The sequence below is a fragment of the Colletotrichum graminicola genome (genome assembly GCF_000149035.1).
Source record: "Colletotrichum graminicola M1.001 genomic scaffold supercont1.28, whole genome shotgun sequence".
Classification (NCBI taxonomy): domain Eukaryota; kingdom Fungi; phylum Ascomycota; class Sordariomycetes; order Glomerellales; family Glomerellaceae; genus Colletotrichum; species Colletotrichum graminicola.
Window position 1 is genome coordinate 433,569 of NW_007361032.1, and position 25,043 is coordinate 458,611.

The 25,043-nt window shown below is 55.2% G+C and overlaps 6 protein-coding genes across 6 annotated transcripts; 4 read left to right on the forward strand and 2 right to left on the reverse strand.

Moving 5' to 3' along the window:
- Positions 1-986: 986 nt before the first annotated feature.
- On the forward strand, positions 987-3,955 carry GLRG_07113 (WD domain-containing protein; the record flags this gene model as incomplete). Its single annotated transcript, XM_008097798.1, has 3 exons — positions 987-2,747; positions 2,806-3,403; positions 3,459-3,955. 3 exons carry the CDS (start codon positions 987-989, stop codon positions 3,953-3,955), a joined length of 2,856 nt encoding a protein of 951 aa, XP_008095989.1.
- A 1,866-nt stretch (positions 3,956-5,821) lies between these two features.
- On the forward strand, positions 5,822-9,184 carry GLRG_07114 (uncharacterized protein; the record flags this gene model as incomplete). Its single annotated transcript, XM_008097799.1, has 3 exons — positions 5,822-6,109; positions 6,258-8,490; positions 8,547-9,184. 3 exons carry the CDS (start codon positions 5,822-5,824, stop codon positions 9,182-9,184), a joined length of 3,159 nt encoding a protein of 1,052 aa, XP_008095990.1.
- Positions 9,185-10,297: 1,113 nt separating this feature from the next.
- GLRG_07115 (oxidoreductase molybdopterin binding domain-containing protein) lies at positions 10,298-12,235 on the reverse strand (the record flags this gene model as incomplete). Its single annotated transcript, XM_008097800.1, has 1 exon — positions 10,298-12,235. The coding sequence occupies one exon, from the start codon at positions 12,233-12,235 to the stop codon at positions 10,298-10,300; it is 1,938 nt and encodes a 645-aa protein (XP_008095991.1).
- A 685-nt stretch (positions 12,236-12,920) lies between these two features.
- On the reverse strand, positions 12,921-18,634 carry GLRG_07116 (uncharacterized protein; the record flags this gene model as incomplete). The annotated part of the gene is made up of 5 exons (XM_008097801.1): positions 12,921-13,694; positions 13,775-16,269; positions 16,326-17,785; positions 17,924-18,113; positions 18,163-18,634. The coding sequence occupies 5 exons, from the start codon at positions 18,632-18,634 to the stop codon at positions 12,921-12,923; spliced, it is 5,391 nt and encodes a 1,796-aa protein (XP_008095992.1).
- Positions 18,635-20,783: 2,149 nt separating this feature from the next.
- Positions 20,784-22,048, forward strand: GLRG_07117 (transaldolase; the record flags this gene model as incomplete). The annotated part of the gene is made up of 5 exons (XM_008097802.1): positions 20,784-20,862; positions 20,916-21,109; positions 21,174-21,282; positions 21,348-21,579; positions 21,646-22,048. The coding sequence occupies 5 exons, from the start codon at positions 20,784-20,786 to the stop codon at positions 22,046-22,048; spliced, it is 1,017 nt and encodes a 338-aa protein (XP_008095993.1).
- Positions 22,049-23,031: 983 nt separating this feature from the next.
- Positions 23,032-25,036, forward strand: GLRG_07118 (NCS1 nucleoside transporter; the record flags this gene model as incomplete). Its single annotated transcript, XM_008097803.1, has 5 exons — positions 23,032-23,136; positions 23,217-23,662; positions 23,753-24,248; positions 24,330-24,588; positions 24,660-25,036. 5 exons carry the CDS (start codon positions 23,032-23,034, stop codon positions 25,034-25,036), a joined length of 1,683 nt encoding a protein of 560 aa, XP_008095994.1.
- Between the last annotated feature and the right edge of the window lie 7 nt (positions 25,037-25,043).

Sequence of the window (25,043 nt, forward strand, 5' to 3'; positions counted from 1 at the left end):
ACTAGTGTATACACTTACTTATACAGTGTTGGTGTAGTGTAGTAGTATATCGTTCATCGTGTGTCGAGGACGATGCCGGACTATTTGCCGTAAGAGAACAGGGACAGGTGGCGGCCAGAAATACATACCGAGAAGATAGGTACAATGAGCTGGTTAAGCACTTTGTGAGAGCGGCTGTCCCAATTCCTTCTTTCTTGCGAATACTCGGTACATTTTCCATCTCTCCTTCCATGCCTCGTCCCCCGGCCGCGTTTACATCCGCGCTTCCGTCTCGGTCCATGCCCAGATCCATGCCCAACGTGTCCGAACTCCCCTCGCGCAGTACGGGCTGGCCACAGTCCCATTCCCACCTCAATCGACTGGTTGGCAGTCTCTTAGTCAGGGCTATGTCGTAGAGACCCCCACCCTGCTGTGACAACAGCAACGTAGACCATAGACCATAGACCATAGACCATAGACCATAGACAACATACCGAGAGACCATACGAGAGCCCGGGAGAGAGGCAGACAGAGAAAAAGAGAGAAAAGCCAAGATTCAAAGCATACACAATCCTCCTTGTTTCTCTTATGTATCATTTGTCTGCCATACTGGAGAGAGGCAGCGAGTGACGCGACGGCGACGTCCGCTCTTTCTCGGCGGCACTGCTGCTCGTTCTTTTCCCTTGGCCTCTCTCTCTCTCTCTTTCTCTCTCTCTTTCTTGGTGGGACGGTGAAGATCAGGAGCCGTCGTCTCCAACGTCCCGTTCTCTTGTCTCTTCTCGTTTACGTCTTGATTTTCATTGCTCTATCTCTATCTCTCCCCCTCCCCCTACCTCTCTCCTCCTCTCTCTTTGTGATTCGTTTCCAGACTTGGACGTCGCCTCATTGAACTAGTTGGCTGTACCTGCCTGCCTGTATACCTACCTAGGTACCGACCGCGAAGAACTGCTCTGCTAGCTCGTCGTCTCACGCCTTGTTGCGGCCATTACAGCAGCTCATCGAGCATGATGCACTTCCTAGGCCATCGGCGGTCGGCCTCTCAGCAGAGCATTGACCCAGAGACACTGCAGCAGCCACAGCAGCAATGGCGGCCGCATCACCAGCACCGGCTAAGCGCGTCGTCGGCACTATACCAGGCGGCACGGGCACTGGGCTCCATTGGCGTTCCTACCGCTGCCGCCACTACCACTGACAGCATTGCCTCTGCCAACACCGCCAACGCTAACAATCACCGCCCGCCGCTACCCACCCACCATCACTCTCAGCGGCCGTCGGTATCGTCCCAGTACTCGTCTTACGGGCAGCCCTCGCTGTGTTCTCCCCAGCATCAGCAGCAGGAGCAGCAGCAGCAGCAGGGCCAGTCTGGGTACTTCCTACCCAACCACCACCATCAGCCTCTCGCCGCGTCCGGCCCCGCCTTGTCTCCTCCCACCTCGTCTCTTCAATACACTCCAGGAGCCGCAAGCGCGACAACACCCGCCAGTGGGCCACCGCTGCCCAAAGAACCCCCCGTCGCCAACTTCCGCTGGGACGACGAGTACTATACTTCCGAGAACGACGACGGCACCACCACCACCACCACCACCACCACCACCACACCCAACGCCAGCAACAACCGAGGCGGCCACACGGCCACATTCACGCCTGCCGCCACGGCCGACGACTCCGCTTGCGCCCGCCCCCTCCAGCCTCACCATTCCAGTTCCCAGTCGCACTCGTACTCCCCCTCATTCTCTTCCTCCTCCAACAATAACAACCCGCACACTCACTCTCTCTCTCGGTCACACTCACAGCAGCAACAGCAGCGTGCTTCCATCCCCGCCGCTCTGCTTCCGGCCCAGGGCCTGCAGCCGCACCGAGACTCAACCTGCTCGCTGCGAGCCCACTCCACTGCGACTGAGACATCAGGGCCGCCGGGCCTTAACCCCTCCATCGCCTTGTTCTCCGATCCCTCTTCCTCACCCTCCTCTTCCTCTGTACCTGCCATGAACCAGCAGCAACAAAAGCAGCAGCAGCCGCAGCCGCAGCCGCAGCCGCAGTCGCCGCCGCAATTCCAGTCCGGCACCCCGCGACGCACCGGCACCTACAGCTCCCAGCACGAAGAATTGCACATGCCAGCGGGCATGATGCAGCACGGCCAGTTGTCGCCTCGCGAATACTCATCTTCGTCCGCCGCCCCAGCCACCCCTCATATCAAACTGGATCAAGCATCGCCAAACGCCCCCCAGTACCAAAACACCTCATCGGTGCCCAACGTCTTGCAGCCTGGTGGCCCCGGTAACCGCCCATCCGCCGTCACCGCCAACACGGCGCCTGCTCTGTCCACGATGCAGCCCCAGCAGTCGCAAGATTATCAGACGCCCTCAAAGCCCGCGAATCTGAGCTTGTCCCACAGCTACTCCCGTTCCTCCCCGGCTGCTGGCTACGAAGGTGCCTCGACCTTTGCGCCCTACACCCCAACCACCCCGAGCGGCTCAGGATCGCAATTCATGTCTCCTCCGGAGCAAAAGTACAATGCTCCCGGTTCGCAGCGAAACATCTCCAACACACCATTGGGCCTAGCCGATATCCGTCCCCGCGCCGATTCGAGCATGTCTGATGGTGTCCCGGGGAGTGTAGCCTACGAGCTGGCCAATGCCCAGCCTGGTACCAGCAACTACCTCGCCCCTTGGGCCCTCTACGCCTTTGACTGGTGCAAATGGCCTCCCCAGGGCAACGGTGCAGGGAAACTCGCTGTCGGTAGCTATCTGGAGGATGGTCACAACTATGTAAGAATACATCTTCGTCCCACTGCCCGCCAATCCGCACTAACCCGTTTGCCCTCAGATCCAAATCCTCGATACCCAGATGGTGCCGACGCCCAATGACGTCTACCAACCAGGCACGCCCAAGTTCAACCTCGAATTTTCAAAGGTTGCCGAAGCCACACACTCCTATCCCGTGACGCGTCTGCTCTGGGAACCACCGTCGTCCCAGAAACAGTCAACCGATCTTCTTGCGACGTCCGGCGACCATCTCCGTCTGTGGTCTCTTCCCTCCGAGAATCCTGTATCGCAGAGCAACTCCATCACCCGGCAGGCAAGGGACCCCGCCATTACGAAATTAACGCCTCTTGCGCTGCTTTCCAACTCAAAGACCCCCGACCATACCGCGCCGCTGACTTCGCTGGACTGGAACACTGTCTCCCCAAGCTTAATAATCACATCCAGTATCGACACCACCTGCACGATTTGGGATATTCCGTCTTTGACGGCCAAGACGCAACTTATTGCCCACGATAAAGAGGTATACGATGTGCGCTTTTGTGCCAACAGTGTCGACGTGTTCGTGAGCTGTGGGCAAGACGGGAGCGTTCGTATGTTTGACTTGCGCAGTCTCGAACATAGTACCATCATTTACGAACCTACTGGCAAGGATGATAGAGGTATGCCCCGCTGAATGTTTCTATATATTGGTTTGTGAGACTGAACGATTATCAGATGCCAATGGTGGCCGCATCAGCCCTACCCTTGCGCAGCAAACCATGTCGAACCCCCCACCTCTGCTCAGACTAGCAACCTCACCTCACGACACTCATTTGCTGGCCACGTTTGCTCAGGACTCCAACGTTATTCGCATCCTTGACGTAAGGCATCCCGGACAGGCCCTTCTCGAGCTGCGGGGCCATGGAGGTTCCCTTAACTCCATCGAGTGGTCACCTACGAGGCGGGGAGTCTTGGCATCGGGAGCAGACGACTGTCAGGTGTTGCTTTGGGACGTTTACAACAACCATTCCCTCAGCGGTGGACCTCCTGCCAACGGTGCCGCTCAACCAGATAACACGCGAAGCCCATATGCCAGCTGGCAGTGCGACTACGAGGTTGGCAATCTTGCGTGGGTTCCACACCTCTCGACCAACGATCAAGGGGAGTGGCTGGGAGTGAGTGCTGGCAGAGGCCTCTGGGGGGTCAAGACGTGTGGACGAGCCGGTGCCTGAAGAGGGCTGAGGACAACGAGCAGCATATTCATCTGACCGTCTTGCTGCCCTGTTCATAGATCTGGCTGGTCACTTGTGAAATATGCATCGCGAAGCCTGGCGTTTAGGAATGGGCTATCGAGCCGGCTGTAGGAGACAACCGTGCGTGATGTTCCAAAGGATTCCATCGGGATAGTTGAGGTGGGGATGATCAAACGACGCCCTCCGTGACTCACAATGGCTGCAGTGTCGGCGATGGAGAACAAAAATGGATGGCTATATACCGACGGGAGTAGTTAGGGGGGAGAAGAGTAACGGAATGTCATGATCAACGCGCGGTACTCGTCCCGCAGCCAATCAGTCCAACAGGTCATTTCCCATCGTCCCTTACAAGCTGTATGCACTATGTTCCATTGCGGCAATGCTGTCCTGGATTCCGGCCGGAGACGCTGCCATTGAGCGCGACGACTTTGCCCCATAACTTTTGGTCCGTCATATCTTTCGAGCGCCCGAGGGACTTGTTCGAGCCCATTGTATTCAATCCCGCACACAGTAGGCTGTATCGTGTTATCCACTATGGGTGATTGCAACCCATCCCCTTTTTCCCTTTTTCGTCATACTATTGTCGTAAACTCTCTTTGTACCACTGTGGGACGCAAACCGGTCAATCGAAAGAAAGGGTCTGACAAAGTATGAAATTCAGCAAGGTGACAACTCATATAGCCGACCAGTAAGATTTGCTTCAGAAACACTATGTTCATGGCGATATATTCCATCCCATCTGGAAACTCATATGTATAACAACCAGGATGAGAGATATGAGATATAGGGGTAATCCTGGAGGGTTGGAGATCCGTGATTGTTCGCTGGTGTGGTTGACTTTAGCTGGATCGGGGATTTACGTTGACGAATATGGTTATGCCGGCTCGGCTTTTACGTCGAGACGGCATTCTCAAAATCGTGGTTCAGTTAATGATGCAGCTGCAACAATCCGAGACAGTTGCCGTTAGGCCATCGGACCTACATTTGTACCTGCAACTGGAAAACACCAAACTAGAGGATTCCTTACTGCAATGATTTCCGCCAAGTCCAAAAACCAACGGCGTACGTCTGCTCCGCTGATGGCAGTCCCCTCAAGCCAGTATCTCTATTGGAACGTCAGTAACATCAGGAGCAGTCCATCTTAACAAGTCTGCGTTCTCTCTTCTCACTCTTCAAAACCAGGCGAGAAAGGTTGAACTGTAGAACGCGTCAAAAGCCTCTTCCTCTCGAAATTTGTTACTTCGACCGGAGGAGTTGGTGTATGATACGAATATGATTCTAGTGTATTCACCGAAAGAGATTCCATTCAGGCGGCTTGACGGAATGGGAGGAAACACGGGGTGGCGGCCCATAATAAATTGGATGCAGCTTTGACACCACCTACATAGGTACCTTTGGTAGGCACGTACTTACCTACCAAACTGTAGGTACCTGGGTAGGTATCTCTGTCATCTGCCTCAGGCCTGAGCAGCCAGTGCGTAGACCCGCTAGTCTCGATTCGGACGTGGACTGCTGTCGCGTTGCCCTTAGCTGTGACTCTGGTTTAGGCCATGCAGCTTTCTGCTCTTCGTTGCCCCTTCCCGAACTTGCTTCACCTAAATTCAACCGTCCAGTCCTCCAACCCGGTTGTCCAGGTTTGCCGTGGCTTCCTGCATTTTCGTGCCTTCCCACCTATTTTAATCAGGCTCACCTCCCCATCGGGTCGGGGAAGACCCTGGAGGAATCGCTTTCCCCTTCCTTGCTGCTCTGCTGGCTGGCAGTCTCACCTCGAACCAATCTCACTTTCGGCACATCCTCCAATACCACCCGCTATCACATCGCGAGTAAACCCCCCTCGTCTCCAAGATGGCATCTAGCGACCACAATCGGTACGATGATTCGGAGGAGGAGGATGATTTCAATCCCGCGCCCGCCGACTTGTCCGACGAGGAACCCGATACCAACAACAGGCACGCACGCGAAAGCAGCCCCGTTGCCGACGACGATGATGCTCCTGCTCCGTCAAAGTCGAGGATTCCCGACTATGACGATGACGAGGGACAAGAGGAAGATGATGTCGTGCAAAACGATGATGACGAAGAAGAGGACGAGGACGAGGACGAGGATGATGAGGACGAGGACGATGTACAACAGGTAAGCCTCCCTGCTTGCGCCGTCCTACAGCGTTCACATACATACATACACATCTGGAAAATGCCAGGTAGCTGTCTACGCCCGCAACATGATGCATTTCTCTCAAACTGCTTCAACAAGCACCGGTTTTTGACTCTGCTACATCTAGGGACACCGCCGCAAGCGCAGAAAGGACCGCCGCGCCGCTTTCTTCGATATCGAAGCCGAGGTTGACGACGAAGAGGACGGCGAGGATGAGGAGAAAGATGGTGAGGAGATAGAGGACTTCATCGACAACGCCCATCCCGACGATATTGCCGAAAGCGGAGGCCTTGACGATGATAGACGTCACAGAGAACTCGACCGTCGCCGCGAGATGGAGGCGAGCATGGATGCCGAAAAACAGGCTGAGATTCTTCGCCAGCGCTACGGCAATCGTCGCCCAAACAAGGGCTTTGGGGATTCCGCCGTTGTTCCCAAGCGCCTGCTGATGCCCAGTGTTGATGACCCTACCATCTGGGCTGTCAGATGCAAGGAAGGCAAGGAGCGAGAGGTGGTCTTCTCCATCATGAAACGCATCGAGGAAAGGATGGGCACCAAGGACGAATTGGCCATCATCTCGGCCTTTGAACGTGGTGGTCCAACCTCCGTCATGAAGGGTTACATCTATGTCGAAGCTAACCGTTCCACCGACATCATGGTTGCACTCGACGGCATGTTCAACGTCTACCCTCGATCCAAGATGATCCTCGTAGACATCAAGGACATGCCCGACCTGCTTCGTGTCACAAAGACACCCACTTTGGAGCCTGGCGCCTGGGTCAGGCTACGCAAACCTGCCAAACACGCCGGGGATTTGGCCCAGGTCATCGATGTTACCGAGAATGGACTCGAAGCCAGGGTTCGCTTCATCCCCCGTCTTGATTACGGAATGCGAGACGACGCTCTTGCCTCTGCCCTCACTGCTGATGGCAAGCGAAAGCGGCCTATTGGCATGGCCGGACCGCGCCCTCCTCAACGTCTCTTCAACGAGACTGAAGCTCGCAAGCGACATCCCAGACACATCCAGGGGAACCCAACCACCAAGGTTTGGAACTACATGGGCGACGAGTTCGAAAATGGGTTTCAGGTCAAGGATATCAAGATCCAGCAGCTGGTGGTTACGGACGTTAACCCAACCCTGGAGGAAGTTACCAGATTCGCCTCTGGTGCCGAGGACGGCACTGAGAACCTCGACCTCAAGGCCCTTGCCTCCAGCCTCAAGGACAGCAACATCAATGTCGCTTATCTGCCCGGCGATATCATTGAGGTCTACGAAGGCGAGCAGAAGGGTGTTGTTGGAAAAGCTACCAATGTCCAAGGCGATATTGTTACAATGCAAGTCACCGAGGGAGTCCTGGCGGGTCAAGTCATCGAAGTCCCCACCAAGGGCCTGAGAAAGCGGTTCAGAATCGGCGATCACGTCAAGGTCACCAGCGGCAGCCGATTCCGTGACGAGGTTGGTATGGTTGTCAAGATATCGGAAGACAGGGTCACCTTCTTGACAGACCAGACCAACACTGAAGTCACCGTCTTTAGCAAGGATTTGCGCGAAGCAAGTGACATTGGCGGACAGGGTTCGCTAGGCCAGTACGAGCTCTTTGATCTGGTCCAACTGGATCCTACCACCGTCGGCTGCATTGTTAAGGTTGATCGCGAATCGGTGGTCGTCCTCGACCAGAACGGAGATGCACGGCAAGTTATGCCATCGCAGATTGCCAACAAACTTCCCAAGCGGAAAATCGCCGTGGCTGCGGACAGGACCGGCTCCGAGATCAGGCTTGATGATGTCGTTCGAGAGTATGGTGGTCAACAGCGCCAGGGCAAGATCATCCACATTCATCGCGCCTATGTCTTCCTGCACAACAATGACAGTAACGAGAACGCCGGTGTCTTTGTGACCAAGGCTGGCAATGTCAACACTATCGCGGCCAAGGGTGGGCGTGTGCTTTCGGCTGGTCCCAACCTGGATCAGATGAACCCTGCCATGAAGCGCAACCCTAACGGTTCTGAGAGCAAGATGGCGCCACCCAAAAGTTTTGGAGGACGCGACCGTGCGATCGATAAGACTGTCATCATCAGGAAGGGCGGTTACAAGGGTCTTTTGGGCATCGTCAAGGACGCTACTGATACCCACGCCCGAGTGGAGCTGCACACGAAGAGCAAGACCATTACCGTGCCCAAGGATCACCTGAGCTTCAAGGACAAGATCACCGGCGCCAAGATTGAAATCAACGGCCGGGGTCGCGGAGGTCACAGCGGTCCTCCGGGCGGCGGTCGTGGCGGACATGGGGACTGGCAGGGAGGCAGGACACCAGTCGCTACCAACGGCCCAGAGAGAACGCCCGCTTGGGGCTCAAGAAGTAAGCGAATGCCCAACGCCACTTGTTTCATTGAATATAGCGCTAACATAGACGAGCTCCTGCGCCGACTGGTGGGCGTACTCCAGCTTGGAAGTCCAGCGGCCCAGACTACTCCGGATCCCGTACACCGGCCTGGGCCGATGGTTCACGAACTGCCTACGGCGATGGCAACCGCACTGCGTACGGTGGAGGATCGAGGACGCCGGCATGGCAATCGGGCGCCAAGACGCCAGCTCACGATGCCTTCGGACTGGGGTCGAAGACACCGGCATACGGAGGAGGGGATGCTTGGGGCTCTGGCTCCAAGACACCCGCGTATGGCAGTGGCTCTGCGCCGACACCCGGCGCCAGCGGGGGCGACTCGTGGGGTTATACGCCTGGCCAATCTGGTTACGATGCGCCGACACCTGGCGGCGCCCTTCTCGGTGCACCAACACCAGGTGCTCTCAACGCCCCTACACCTGGTGCCTACTCGGCGCCTACGCCGGCTGCTGCAAGTGCCCCGACTCCTGGCGGCGGGTGGCAAGGTGGATGGGGTGCCGATTCGGCTCCAACACCCGCTGCTGGTGCGCCCACTCCTGCTGCCAGCGGGTTCGGCTCGTCGTCTGCGTACTATAGCGCACCTACACCTGCAGCGTACGGCGCTCCTGAGACACCGGCGGCTAGTGGGCCTAGGTACACCGATGATGACTAAGACGCTCGCGTGGAAACAAGGCCAGTGATACTCGGTCGTTGGCACGGAGTTGTATTTGGCAAAGGGAGGCGAGGAAGACTGTATATTACCCGGCGTTCATGTAGAAAAGGGGGATTGGCAGTAAACTCAGCGCATTCAGGAATACGTAGTTTTTCACTTGATTGGCAACTTGAATGCGCTTTCCCTGTCCAAAATGATACAAAAAGATCTTGCCCAGTCTTGATTTTTTGCAATGGGTTTGTGTGTCGTCCCCAATCACAAGGACGAACATGTTGTTGCCCTTTTATATGTCTAGTCTCCTCGGTTCTGTAGATTGACGCCCGAGAAGTAACGTGATACCTTGGGGACGTTCGGTAGGTGTGGAAGAGGGTGGTTGAGATGGACGGAGCTAGTATGTTATTGTCTTTCGTCCTCGGGATCTGGGGGCTTGCCCACCGTTTCCGGCCACCTTGACCTGTCCCGGGGGGGTGTCCTCCATGCTCCTTGGAGTTCCATCTGTGCTGGGAGATGGACATGATGCAAACAGCCGGCTGGCTACGCGACAACCAAGTCGTCCTAGGCTGTGTGTTCCTTGCCTCCATGCCCTTTTCGTGCTCGGCCGTCTTCATGGACCGCGATGCTCTCTAACCAAACCAGCCACTGCTGACTGCATCCTGCCGGTCATTGTAACAGTGTGGCACACAACTGGGGTTTCGCACGTGTCTTCCTTGTCCACTAGTGCGACGAGACACTACTGCGTCTTTCAAAGATGGAACAAGGCAAGGCACAATCTCAAGTACCAGCCAAAACCGAGGATATCAAGGTGTACCTAGGTCGGCAACAGGCTTGAATTGCTAATGAAATATGGCTAATGAAGTAAAGTATAGTAAGATAAGGCTTAGTTTAGGGTCATGATGGAGGGACGCCGGGCCGCGACCACGGCCTCTTGATAAAGTGAAATAAGAAATTGTTCGGTTGCTTTGTAACTCTGTTGTACGCCTGCCTATGCCATTTCAATCATATGTTACCAGAAGGGGAGGGAAACACCCAGGGAGGTAACGAGACCTCATTCTCAATGGATCCTTGGCCCCGTCTCTCCCGCAACTCTTGTTCGGGATCGCGCCGCGTCACTTCTCAATTGGCAGCCACTGCGGCTTGGCTGGTACATTCGGAGCACACCTTTAGACGGTGCCAGGCGTTGGCTAGGTTGCCTCGCTGGTTATAGATGGCCTCGTAGCTCTCTGGCTGCGAGTTGTACGCCTCGTCCGTCGCCTTGACTAGGAGAGTAGAGCACCTCTTACCCTCATCACCAGGCTCGCCAAGGGGCATGATGCCCTCGTACCTCCAACGCTTCCAGGCCCATGACCTGTGGCCAGCCTTGGACGGGGCGGCTTCATGTTCGTCGTCGAGTAGCTCGGCTTGGTCCCATGTGCTGCCATTGTCAAGGCTAACGTCAACGCGTACTATCCTGCGACCGCCACCGGAATAAGCGTATCCCCTAAGAGAAGCCTCGCGGCCGCTATCCTTCTTCGAGCCCGATGCCAGGTTCTTCTCCACCGTCTTCCAGTCACCCAGCCTGACAGTTGTAATGGCGCTGGTGATGGGCATCTCTTGAATGGGCGCTGCGCGATCCCAGTCAGGACTTGTCTCGTTGGGGCCAAAACACTTGTAGTCCTTGCGCTGCCACTGACTGTGACTCTCCTCGTCGGAAATGGTGATCTGGCTCAACCACTTGACGGATCGAGCTGCGACATGACCAGGCACAAGAGCGCGGAGCGGGTAGCCATGGTCTCGCGGCAGGGGTTTGCCGTTCATTGAGTAAGCTAGCAGAACGTCGCCGCGTGGGTCGAGGGCAGATTCGATGGGAATTGATGCACCATAGGCCTCAAGGGCTGAGAACTGAACGTGTTTTGCTTCCGAATCGCCGGTCATGGCTTGCTGAACAGGGAAACCAGCATCGGCGAGGACATCCGAGAGCTTGACACCCTGCCATTCAGCACAGGAGATGGCGCCGACGTTCCACTGAAGTCCGTTGGTCTTCCGAGCATGGCGGGTCATGTCACTTCGACGGTTACCGGAGCATTGCAGTACCGCCACGACCGTTGCAGGCTTGAACTTGGTCTTGAGGTCATCGATGGTGTACTCCTTGACGGATCCGTCAAGAAGCTCAATCTTGAGGGTGTAGTCTGAAGTGTCGTCGACCTGGGGAACCCACATGTGATTGCGCACGTAGAAAAGCTCATTGGGAGTGAGATAGCTGTCAGCCAGGCCTTCCGGCGGCGTTTCTGCATTCCGAGGCTTGGGGGTGAGGGTGATGAGCCGAGGGTCACGGGCTGGGTCGTGCTTAAAGGGGTCTTCTATCTCCTGAGTAGCGGGCTTGCCGTCGACTAGGTCATTGGAGTCGATGAAGCCAATGAGGTACTGGTTCAGGATCTCGTAGACGTGTGGCGATTTGTGAATGGTGAAGATATCCCAGTAGGGGTCGATGCTCCCTCCGGCAGCGCGGAGAATGACATCACCTCCAGGATGAGCTCCGACCCATTCGGTTATGTCGTAGACCTTGTCGCCCTGTGTTACCCAGGGGCTCTTGGACTTGGCATCGTGCTTGCGGACCTCGGAGAGAGTGAAGCGGGGGAGGGACGGGTCACGGTCGTCGGGGACGGCTGCCGGAGCGGAGGCATCCACCGCGTCGTCTTCGTGGAGGAGGTGGAAGGGCTCCGAGAGGCCGACGAAGAGGGAGAGGAGACCGCCACTAGCGAGCAGAGTGCGAACGGTGGCCGGGCCCTTGCGGCGTGGGGGGTGTTCGCGTCCGGCGCTTGGTCGTGTACTTGGGTGATGCCGTAGTTGGTCCTGGCTCTCACGGCCCCTGATCGAGCGTGTCGAGAAGGAGGAGGAAGGGGGGGATGGGGAGTAGGAGGTGGGTGAGGCGGATGTCGGTCGGGGGTGTGCTGAGCAAGCAGAGGCGTGGGAGAGGAGGCATCCCGGCCGAGGAGGACTGAGAGGGACGGGCCGCCGGGTCGAGAGCCGTAAGAGCTCGCTAAACAGACGCCGCGGCGCTTTCATTGGAGGCATTGGCAAGGAGAATGGCTGAATCGGGCAAGATGTTGTTTCGTTTGGTGGACGACGACGTCGAGGGCGCGGCTCTGGTGTGGAGCTTGGACGATGAGGTGACTGACCGGGGCGATGGCGTGATTGCGCCTTTTTGATCCTTTTTGTGCTGGAAGAAAAGTTCTCTAAGAGGGTGGGGACACAATCTTCATAAATCAGGTCAGGTGGCTTGCATAAACAGACGACCTGACGAGTTATGCATATACGGTACGTACCTGCTGACTGTGCACCTCGGATGCGGATTAGCTTGGTATGGGGAAGCTGCAACGGGAATGATACGTACACCTACCTCGAGACGACGACGACGACGACGACGACGACGACATGTTTGAAGCGAGCAACGAACGGATGGATGCCTCCCTCTCTATAATACACACACACATACACACATACACACAGACTTTGTTTGGAACCCAACTCGGTATTGTGCCACTCCTTTCTCACCTCGAAATCATATCTACGCTACCAGACTATCAGCTGATGATAAACTCGAAACCAACGGCGTTCGTGCGTCACTACACGACGTCTTCCTGCTTCACTGCTGCTCGGATGGGGCCGATGAAAGCCGCAAGTCCACCCACGTGGACACCAAAGACCCGCGGCAGCCCGAGCCTGGCATGTCTCCACCATCGTTCCCGCTCCCACGCAGTTACGCCTTGTCCTGGCCTCCCTCAGACACCCTGGCCTTCTTCCGCTCCCTTTCTTGCGTCTGGGTCTTCTCGTCGGCCTGCGCCTGACCCATTGATTGCATGGCATGACGCTTCCGCTTCCCGCCGCCAGATCCAGTGCTGCCGTCTCTCTCATCTCCGCTCTCTGGCACCAACTCGCTTGGATCCCCCTCACTCAGATTGTCCCCATCCCCGCGATCACGATATGTTGGATCGCGGGTATGAACCCCCCGGAACAGCTTACGCTTCCTCCTACGACGGCTATCCGCATTGCCCTCTGCCCCATCGTCACTATCATCCACGCCTCCTTGGTCTTCCTGCTCTCCCTCTTGCCCCGCCCCTTCTTCCCCTTCTGACTCTTCTACATCCTCGTCCATGTCTTCATCTTCGTCCTCTTCTCCTTCATCTTCCGACCCCTGTACGTAGGCTTCATCTCCGTCATCCTCTTCGCTGTCTCCCGCATACTGGTCCTCCCGGGGTCGATAAGGCATCCCCCAAACGTCTTGATTGTTCTCATTGTTCGGATCGTGTGCCCATTTCGAATATGTCCGCTTCCATTGTGCATCGGTTGGGCACATGGTTGTCTCGAGCTGGGGATTGTCTCTGACAAAGGCATCTCTGATGTCCTTGAACTTCAAATTACCCTTCGGAATCCATCCAACTCTGCTTGGCAAGAGGGGCTCCCCATTATGATTGTACTTGACACGGCCCAGTTGTGGTCGGATTCGACAGCTTCTCGCCGGATCTGAATGAGCCTACGAAACGGTGAAAGAAAAGTTCCAGTTAGTTGGCCATCAAACACAATGGCGTTTGGAGGTTGTCGAGTAGTACTCACATCTATCTGCTCTTGTCTGGTTGGATCGCCGTCCGGGATCTGTGCTTTCGACCCTCTCTTGGGTGCCTTGCGGAAGCAACGCGAGCAGTACAAGTCATCGCCCGCGTCGTAGCTCGGTAACGGAGCTGCAGTCTTTGGCTTCGAGCCCGAAGATGGCTTCTGGCCTAACGCTGGCTTGCTGCGTGCTTTACTTGCTTGCTTCCCCGCGGGCTTTCTGGGCTTCTCCGTGTGGTCTTTTGGTTTTGCAGCTGGGCCCTCGATTTTCCTGGGAGGACCACCCGCTTGTGTCTCGGTTTGCTTGTTTGAGCTCCCTCCCTCCGGGTGGCCTGCTCTTGGAACAGCTTCTTCGGGGCGAGCTGCCTCGGGACCAAGGGGCATGGCACGACTGCTACCTGGGGCATCTCCTCTTGATTGGCCGCCTCCAGCTCCTGGTTGATTCTGAGGCTGGGTGGCAGGAGCCGCCGGCATGGGCGTTCGTTCAGAAGCTCCCGTCGCCGCCCGATGCCCCAGCTCTTTCGGCTTCGTTACAGGACGCACTTGGCCCGCCATGGGCGGCTTTCCTTGGCGTTCTCTTTGTCGTCTCCGTTCTTCAAATGTGATCTGCATTTCGGTTGTCCTGTCGCGCGGCGGCGCCCGCAATTCAAAGTCCTCGGCGGAGTGCGCTGTTTCCATGTGGTGATTCCACTGTCTCTGGTTCATGAAGCCCACCATGGCGCCGCACTTGTCGAAGTGCGGGCATCGTTTGTCTCGTCGGTCCAAGGCTCTCTCGTTGCTGGGGTCCCAAAGCGAGTGGCCCGCATAGAAAGGTTCGCGGGCTATAATCGGTGGCGGAGGCCCTCCGGAAGCCAAACGATCCCAAAGCTGGTAGACGTGGCATTCCATGTGGGCGACCTGGGCCTGTCTATCCTCCACCTCTCCGGGATTCCTCTCTTCTTCGCTTTCATCCTTGGCCTTCATGAACGAGAGGTGGCAAAGCGGGCACTGCTTCTGCGGTTGACCACCGTGGTTCGTCTCGAAGTGCCCTAGAACCTCTGACGGCGTCAGGCCAAAAAGAGGTTCGCGACACCCAGCTATTTTGCATTCGGACGGGGGATCTTGCGTTGGCACCGGGCCGGATCTCTCGTACCATAATAGAGGGAAGCTCAGGTAGCGAGTAGGTCCGTTGGGGCGACGCTGTTTTCTCACAAGCATCGAAGACGCGTCCTGTCCCACGTACAGAGGATCTGTAGGCGCGTCCTGGTCCTTCCAGTACGTCTCTGGGTAGATTTCGTAGGGGGTCGCTGTGCCGTGTTCCCTCTTCTTGCACTCCAAAATGTGCTTCTTGACGTCTTTGATTGGATCCTGGGTGCCATTCTTGACAAAGTGGCGTTGGCAGTACGGGCAGAAACAGCCCATGGTGCCGCAGTAGCCCGCACAGTACGTACGATGTTTGTCGATCTCCATGTCTGTCATGTCCTTCATTGACAGCCCGCACCTTTTGCAGTGCGGCTTGTTCAGATGAACCGTGCCGCGGCACTTGTGTGGATATACGTCAAACGGCGCAAACTCCTTTGCGTCTTGCTCCGTCTCCCATTCAGCATCTCCGCATGCTTCGCAGAATGTACAAAGGCCACCTCCCTCGGCGAGTGGCACGCAAACACGATCATGATGCTTCCGCTCGGCTTGTCCCGTGAGCTGTGCATGGTCGCGGCCACAGCGATCGCAGTAACGGTAGTCTGCCTCCTTCTCGCTGGCCTTGGGCGGCGGTGACGGTCGAGGCAGAGGCCCGGATGGTGGCCGAGCTCGCTCCATGATCTTGAATGGGGATATCGATGATGTCAACGGTACACTGACATTGTGCAGTCCTCCAGCCGTGGAAGTCCGGGACGGTTGAGGACGTGGAACGGATTTCTCGGCCTGGCCCAACATCTTGCGTAATTGGTCCCCGTGGGCAGTCTTATAGTGCGCCTCCTTTTGTTTCCGAGACCAGAACGAGAAAAGTCGATCATCGCACCAGGGGCACTTTTGTCCGGTGTGATTCTCTTCCAGATGTTTCACGAGCTTCTCGTCCTCGTCCACGCGGTGGCTGAACTCGCAGCCCTCGTATGGGCACTTGGAAATCCGGTCCAGTACCATGCCGCGGGTTTTCCACAACGCCCCCTGCATCTCGCGCTGTTCTGTAACGGTGAGTACGTTCCTGGTTATCATAGGCAGTCGTCCTCCTCCCACTCGCATCACAGACTCGACAGGAGGTGCGTTTATGGGGAAGGATGGGTGGTAGATGCCGTTGTCGTAAATGCTCGGCTGCGTTTCCCAGCTCGTTTCTCGCAGATTCTGCTTGGGTACCCTTGATGTCTCTCGGCTGACTTCTCCTCTCTGCCTCTGAGCGGCCAAGTGTTGGTTCTGGACAGGTTGGGCAACCGGGGGCAGGGACAACTCTAGACGCAAAGGCGTTACTTGGCCGTACCGAGGGCCCCATTGGTTTCCCTCATCCATTTCTTTGGCTACGCCTTTGACTATTTTCAGAGTTAGTGACCGAGGCGCAGAAGGTCACGGCCATCTTGATACTTACCGAAGTCGAGATCGCCGTTGTTCAAGACAGTAACACGCATGATTTGCGCGACAGAGAGCCGCCCAACCATAATTAGCTCGTAATTGGCGGCATCGGGCCTCAGGACGAAACGAACCGGGTTCCATTGCCTGGGGAGGCCATCTTTCTTGTAGATGGGCGCTATGAGAACGCTGTCCCGTTCGGGATCATATTGCACTTTTGGGTCATCCCTGTACAGGCTCTGAACTTTTGCTTTGAACGTCTCCATTGTATCCGAGCCTCCTTGGAACGCAGCTGAGCCATTGCTGTTACTCGGGGTCTCCATCGTGCGCGAATCGTTGCGTCCATAAAAGGGCTGGATGACGAAGAACCGACAAGGCTCCCTCACATTGTCAACAGCATTGACGATGAGTTTTGAAAGCGTCGCTTGATCTTGGTTCTGCTTCTGAAAGTTACCCCCACGAGGGCTCCAGGAAACCGGCTTGTACTGTTCCACAGGATTCTTGATCAAGGGGTTGAAGTAGTCGGTTCCGCGCCAAATTCGATACGAGATATCTTGGGGCATGTCCAAACCCTCAGTCATCGCCTTGATTTTCTGTAGTGCATCGGGGTAAGGGTCTTTGGAGCCTGCCTGGCGATGGCACTGCCGGTTCTCCGACTTTTTGGCTGATTTGATGATGCCTCCCGGCAAGTAGAACACGATGCAGTCCTCGGGCAAGGGACAACTTCGAACAACAAACGAGCTTCCCTTGGCAACGGAAGGATGCATCATATGCAAAAGGCTAGCGTGCATCTCGAGGCCACCATACCAGTAAGTTGAATCTGCGCCGGTCTGGCCATCCTCGGCAGTAATTTCGATGTCGCAATGACTCGCACCAGGCCTATCTGGTGTTCCTGTCAGGACCTGCTGCGCCGTGGTGAGAAAAGGCATGTACTGGTTGGCGCCCCAGGGCTGAAGGAAAGAACGAATGCTTTCTGAGGGCTTGAAGCCGCCAAACAATGGTTTATGGGACGGAAGGTTGAAATATGAGACGTTCTCGTGTCCCTCATCCAAGTGGCTCAACTTGACCAGCGAAGAAGAGAAGAGAGCCTTTCGTGGTTCCCACTCATTGGGTTCCCGTTCTCCCCGACGAAGCACAAACCAGACGGTTTCGATGCCGGAATTGGCTTTCTGTCTCAAGATGTTCGCCACCTGGCCGTTGGGGTTGAGCGGAATGTTGTCGTGGAAGCTTGTCCTGGCCTGTCTGGAGACTTGATCAAACTCGACGAGTACTAGATCACAGCCCTCGCGTCTTCGAAGAGACAAGAGCTTCCTGGACGCTGCTTCGAACGTGGACAAGTCGCCAGGCTTAAACATGATTCGGCCTTGGTAACCATAAAGAGGAGAGCAGTCGTGCGCCCGGGGGGTCTCAACTGGTTTTTCTTCGAATCGGACCTTCGTCGCGCGCCCGCTCGTGGCAGACGCAGAGGCATCTGACACGCTCATTGTCAAACCTGAAGACCGCTGCATCGAGCTGGCTGGTGGGTACTGAGCACCATAACCACTGGTTCGAGTTGGCGGTCTGGTTAAACCTCCTGAGCTTGTTATGGTAAGAACATTGAGATCGTCATGCTCATACTCATCATCGGTCTCCCCAACAACTTCTGGCTGGCGTCCTTGCCCGGCGTTTTCATACATACGCCCATCCAACATCCGCAAGTCGTTGTCGTCATCGAGACCTCCACCTCGGAGGTTGAGTTCTTGGGCAGCAGTGCCTTTCGGCATCTGAGAAGCTGGGACAGGGATGGTGCAGAATTGGAGTTCCATTCCTGCATGAACAGTGAGTAACTGGCGATAACGCGCAAGTTGGACCCGTACCTCTCATGTAATCGCGTCCGTAGTTTCTCTGGTCATGGGCTGTGAGAAAATTCAATGGAGGGCGAACCTCAACGTCGCATAGTTCATCCCCGTCATCCACGTCAAAGTCTGGCTTCGCGGTCTCAAACAGCTCGGACAAGATTGGCTCAACCGGCAGACCAAAGTATAGCATCGTAAACTTGGTCGCCAACGAGAGATGCCAACCTTTGAATCTACCAGTGGTCAAGCTCCGATACCGTCTGGTGTTGTCCTCCTGACAATTCCTCAAGCTCAGAGGTTCCGTGGCAGGCATGAACAGTTTCCGCTCATACTCTGTGAAGTACGACTCCAGTACCTGCTCTGTCCGAAGAGTGGGCTGGGAAAGCAGGTCCCTGAATCTGTCGTGAACACTGATCCAATCGTCGTCGGTTGGTCTGATGAGAGCGTTGTATCTTTTCTGGGGCTCGAGGGCCTCCATCTGAAGTTCCGCCATGGCGGAATTGAATGATGAGCTGCAAATTGCTGGCGAAACAGTCCAGTCCAGTAAAAGCAGACGGCGCTTTGTAGTGGAAATCGAAGGAAAAGAGAATGACTAACAAGAGAGTTATTCTGTGTCAATCAGAAAGACTCAAAAAAGGGCCTTTATAATATCAATGAAGTGATGATGAACGGGTAGTCAGAGCCCAACAAGACCGAAAAGATGGGCAATATTTTTGGGACTCTTGGAACCCCCCGTGGAAGTGGACAGAGCACTCTTTCTTTGATGATTGAAGCCCCTATTATCATTGTTCATTGAGGTAATACTATTGGCACATCTGCATCCAAGGGAGAATAGCAAAAACAACCAGTTACACAAACTTTGAAAGTTTCTGTGGTTTCATCTTCTCATCTAAAAAACTTATTAAGGAACACAGCTAAGTAGCAAAGACAGAATTGTGGAACGGTGGTCTTTGTTTGCAGCGTTGCATGCAAGTCTAGACGGCAACCGTACACCAGCACCATCTGGAAGTCTGTGAGGGCACTGATGAGAGAAGAAGAACCCTCTATGTATGTCTGACTTCAATGTAGAATAAGCAAATCCTAAAGGAATCATGTGCTCATGTTGTTCACAAGGCCGTCCAGAGCTTGCTGTCAGCCTCTGGGATCGTCAGTAGTAGTAGCTGCTGCTGCTGCTGCTGCTCATGGTCATCTTGTTCAGTCTATGGAAATGAATCTTGTGCCTTAATGAGACAGTGAGCATAAGAAGCTTGTCCTGGTGATTTGGCCGATTGGGTGCGAATAGCCAAAGTGTTGCAGCCAAGATCCTCGCCTAGGATAAGTCCGACAAGGAGTTCATATGCTACCATTGTTCTTTGTCAGAAACGAATCTTCAAGATTCTCATAATGTGTCTTTGAGAGTATAAAGAATGAAAAAGCCCTCCGGAACGAATGCAGTCAGATCAAGGGCATAAAGACGATGAGGGGGGTGAGAGCGGATGGTGAGGCCTGTTACATGGAAATGCGTAATGCGATGTCAATGACCTTTACCTTGGCCCACCTCAATAGGAGAGAATAGGCCAAGGGGAACCAAGAGTGCCAGTGGCCATTGAGGAACAGAAAGTGTATGGTCAGGGTTCAAAAGACAGACGACAATGTTACGCACACTACGCTTTGCCTTTCTTGAACAAGCAAGGGAGGAACTTGAGAAAGAAAAGAGTGGCTGAAATCACTAGGGTCCAAAACAACTCGTGCCACCGTCTTGCACTGGTTCATTTCGGTGCTGATCCAATTCGAGACTGCTGCTTGCCAGCTTTACATACGCTATAGGGTTGGAGGCCATTCCAGCTTAATCGATGTGGGGAAGTCATGAAGACTCGGCGCGCAACACTATGCACTTCTCTGTCTGAGAGAAGACACGATACATAATACAGCCATAATATAGAAAGCTCAAGGGTATTTAGAAGAGGATATGCCACAGATGCAACGCATCCACTAAGCAGTTTGTTTGGCCTTGGGCCGCCTCACCGCGATCAGATCGGATGACGCGAGACGGAACCGTTGCGGGGACCCCGCGTTTCTCGTCTGCCACAGACATCAGAACCAGAGCCCGCTTCTCCTCAGCACAAATGACAACTGCCTGCAGGGCCCATAAAGTGGAACGGTTCGTTCTGGGGCACCTGGGGCACCCAGAGGTTTCCGGCAATCATGGACGTGCAGTTGCGTTGCTTTGCTCTGCGTTGCGTTGCGTTGCGTTGCGTTGCGTTTCTCTCATTGGCAGAGGCGCGGAGGGAAGTCCTACACCAGTCCGTTCCACCCGACTCTTTCTTGTTGGAGTATACATGGCCTGCGGTCCTGTTTTGGGGTCCAAACCATGTATAGCTTAACATGATCCTCCTCATCGTCGTCGTCTTCCCTGGCCCAATCTGCCCAGAGAAAGGTGCGGGGTCCGAGTGCAGCCCTGGCTCTCGCAGTTCAAATCCGCAGAGGGCGGCTGGATGACAAGTCTTAACATTGACTGAATCTCCGCCGCCTGCCATATTAATAAAGACCACTCTGTGCTCGAGCTGAAACTTCCTCGTCATATCTCAATCAACTTGATTTTAGCGAATTTGTCTACTATTCCCATCGTTTTCCGTGTCTGACCATTCCCCGATTCACACACAATGGCATCGCAGGACGGCTCTCTGTTGGAGACATTGAGGTCTACAAGCCAGGTTGACTGTGACACACTTGACGTTGATGGTACTATACTCCCCCTCCGGCGTTAACCTCAATCATTTCTGACACTATAATAGTTGCTGCAGATCTGGGCCCCTTTAGAGACCACACCTCCAACCAGGCCATTGCATACAACGAACTCACCAAGGTCACTCCTGACGGCAAGTTGCATCACGAGAAACTCATCAGAGACTCTGTAAAGGATGCCTATGGCTGGGCTCAGGCGACGTGGCCAGACATCGACCCAATTGTCCTAGCAGTCGAAATCATGGTAATCAATAGTTGCATCAAAATCGGCCGTGCCGTTGTGTATAGTTTCGTTGACACCCTTTCAGATGGTCAGATTGTCACTTCAATTCGTTCCTTATCTGACGGGTTACTTCCACATCCAGACCAACACCAAGTGGTCGTACTCGGTTGAGAAGACTTGCAAAAATGCCGAGAGTAGGTTGCGATGACCCGATTCGTTCCGGTCCCAGTCTGGCTGATAGAACCGGCTTCTCCATCAGGGATTGTTGAAACGTTCAAGAAGCTGGAACCCAACTTCGACACTAGCAGAGTCTGCATCAAGATTCCTGCGAGCTGGGAAGGGATCGCTGCCTGCCGCATCCTCGAGAAGAAAGGCATTCATACACTTGCAACGACCATGTTCTGCATGGAGCAGGCTGTGTTGGCTGCCGACGCCGGATGCACCTACATTGCGCCGTACGTTAATGAGCTCAAGGTCCATTTCGTCCCCGGGTAAGCCGAGCAACCTGAGCCCAAAGCTATGGGCCAAACTGGATCTGACGCGTGAACGACCTCCAGCTACGTCGACGAGCACAAGGCCTTCGATTTCTGCAGGCAGGCGCAACTCTACTACGCCGAGACGAAAGCAAAGACGCAGGTACTGGCTGCCAGTCTGACGTCCATCGCGGAGGTGATGCAGCTGGCCGGCATTCAGCACGTTACCGTGTCGCCGCCTCTCCTCCGAGGCCTTGCTGCGCAGCCGGCATCGACCTGGACGGAGCAAGTCGGCGAGTATTTTGCGGCCGGGCCGGACAAGCCCTGGACCAGGAACTTTGAGACGGAATTGAGGGATGAGAGTGAATGGCGCATTGCCTTCACTCGGAGTGACAGCGGAAAGTCCGAGGAGAAGCTCATTCAAGCCATCAACATCTTCTCAGACAAGCAGGATGCTCTCGAGGAGCTGGCACGTCGCTTCGTGTAAGTGGAGCGAAGACCAAGACCTTTACGCTCATGTAAAGGGTGGACCTTGAGCTTGGAAGGAACATGATTGATCTACTAAATGTCTCTGAGGTTCTGCTTGTTTGTTTGTTTGTTTGTTGCAACGTCTGCCAGCTTTCCACTTGTAGGCAAAGCTCGACGTGTATCTTTTGGCCCTACAGAGCGCATCGGTTCAGTCCTTGGCACACTTGCATCTCCTATGTTATGAGCTGGTGAGTGCATTCAGGCGATTGAAGAGCCGAGTATCTGCTTCTTGTCTCGCAGCACGCAGCGATGTGAGTGAGTGAGTGAGTGAGTGAGTGAGTGAGCGCCAACAACGCCCCAGAGTCTCTCTACTAGGTAATCGATCCCATGACAAGCAGAAGAGTAATAATAACCCCATACTCTTGATAAGGTGGCTGACTGCGATTGGATGCATCGCCCATTTTGGTGCGTCAGCGTTCACCCCTGTATTTTTTTCTCTCTTTGTACAATACGTGAGTTAGATACCCTGATGACCCTCAATGCCCAACTCCTCTCGTTATCGGCGTTCGCTGCTGCTGATAGCTGGCTCATTATCTCTCAACTTGCCTCCTTTGGGCAGTCCGAGTTGAGATGGTCAGATAACTGGGGTGGTGGCTGGATGGATACAGCCAACTGTCGATAGTGACCACATTGCCGGCCGCAGCTCGCGGATTTGGCCGGGGCCATTGCCGAATCATACCCAATCTGGGGGGGGGGGGGGGGGGGGGGATGATAGCTGTTTGGTTACACCGCACCACGCCGTCTTCTTACGGACGAATACATAATGTCTCTACTTCCCGCCGATCTGATGTGGCGTGCCGCCTCCGCAACTAAGCCCAGCAGGGTCGTCGGCATAATTCGTTCCCAAGAACCTTCCCGACGACACTCTATCTGAGGCCAAGGATCACCAGAAGCAGCCTTCTTCACAAAGCCTAAACCGTTACTTGGCAGGCATCTCTCAAGATGAAGGCATTCAACAGACAAGAGTTGAGGCTGCGATGTACTTCGATCAAGGCCTGGGAGCTCCCCCGGCATTCTAGTAGTGCTCTCGCACCCGAGGGAGTATGGGTAAGGATCGAATCCCCCCGCCCCCCTCTGCTCGAATGAATGGAACTGAACATGAGCACGGGGCTAACGCTCTGCTTTAGACGAATGAGGATATGGATCCTGTCAAACCGGAGCACCAGACTTGGAGCATCTGGACCATCCTCGCCTACTGGAGCAGCGATCTCATGAATCTCTCAACGTTGCAGACCGCGGGCTCGATCCTCGCGGTGGGCCTTTCGTGGAGAGAGAGCATTCCCATCATGTTTGTGGGAACGACCTGCATTGCCGTGGCCATGGTTCTGAATGGCGCCATAGGCAGTCGGCTGCATGTACCGTTCAGTGTCATCGCCGCGGGCTCCTTTGGCTACCGGTTCCGGTACTTCGCCATCGTGAGCCGGGCTGTTCTTGCCATGTTCTGGCTTGGCGTCCAGTGTGCGAACGGCTCCTACTGCATCACCATCATGCTTAGCTCCTGGGCACCTTCGTACGCGACGATACCAAACTCCCTGCCTGAGTCGGCCGGCATCACCTCCATGGGCATGTGCTCGTAAGTTGGTCCGTCCGAGCGGATACGAGCCTTTTCGTTGCCGTATCCATCCTTCCTTCTTCTGCTTACCTTACCGCGGCGGTCGTCCAGCTTCTTTCTCTTCTGGATCCTCCAGCTGCCCATGCTGCTCATTCACCCGACCAAACTCCGGCCGCTCTTTTACGTGAAACTCGTCGCCACCCCCGCCGTCGTCCTCGGCACACTGGGCTGGGCGGTCAAGAAGGCTGGCGGCGGCGGCGAGATCTTCAAGCTGCAGCCCGAGGTCCCCAAGGGCACGGCGCAGTACGCCTGGCTCTGGCTGAGTTGCATGTCCAGCGTCACTGGTCAATGGGCAACCATGGGAGTGAACATCCCCGACTTCCTGCGGTACAGCAAGAGCCCCAACGGGCAGCTGGTGCAGCTTCCGTTCGTCCCTTTCGTCTTCACTCTGTGTGGGACAATGGGCATCATCACGACATCGGCGACCAAGACTTTCCACGGAGAGTATCTCTGGAACCCGCTTGATATCATCAGCCTCTGGTTGGAAAATGGGCCAGGCGGGCGTTGTGCTGCCTTCTTTGCGGCGCTCGCGTGGTTCATCGCGACGGTGAGTGGTATACTAACACATCCATGTGTACGTTCTTCTGTTTGGTGCTTTGATGCTAATGTGTGTTTCCAACGCCTCCAGGTGGGAACCAACGTGACGGCGAACTCCATCAGCGCCGCCAACGACCTCACCATCATGTTCCCGCGGTACATCAACATCAAGCGGGGCTCATTGGTAGCGGCCGTGATCGGCGGTTGGGTCCTCGTTCCCTGGAAGATCTTGGCCAGCGCCGCCACCTTTCTGAACTTCATGGGCGCCTACGCGGTATTCCTTGCGCCGATTAGTGGCATTCTTGCGGCCGACTTCTGGATCACCAAGCGCCAGCGCTACGATCTGCCAGGTAAGTCTCATCGTATGAGCCGACGTATTTGCATCACGAGCCTGTGCTGATTCATCTTCTCTTGCGGCCAGCTCTGTACGATCCTCATGGCCGCTACAGATACGTATCGGGCTGCAACTGGCGGGCCTTTGTTGCCTTTATCTTTCCGGTGGCTCCCAGCTTGCCCGGCATGGCTTTGGCAATCAGTGGCTACCCAGCGGTCAAGATCTCCGAGGGTGTACAGCACCTGTACACGTTCGATTGGCTCTTTGGCTTCGTGGTGTCAATCTTCCTATATGTCATCTTGAGCTGGCTTGTACCTGCAAAGGAGACGTTGGTTGAACGAACAATCTGGACGAAGGATGGAGCTGACATGGAAATCACAAGCCATGGCAACGACGTCGAGAACCCCAAGTTGCCAGAGAAGGTTTACACGAAGGCAGAAGACGAGGATGATACCCCCCAGTAGCAAGATC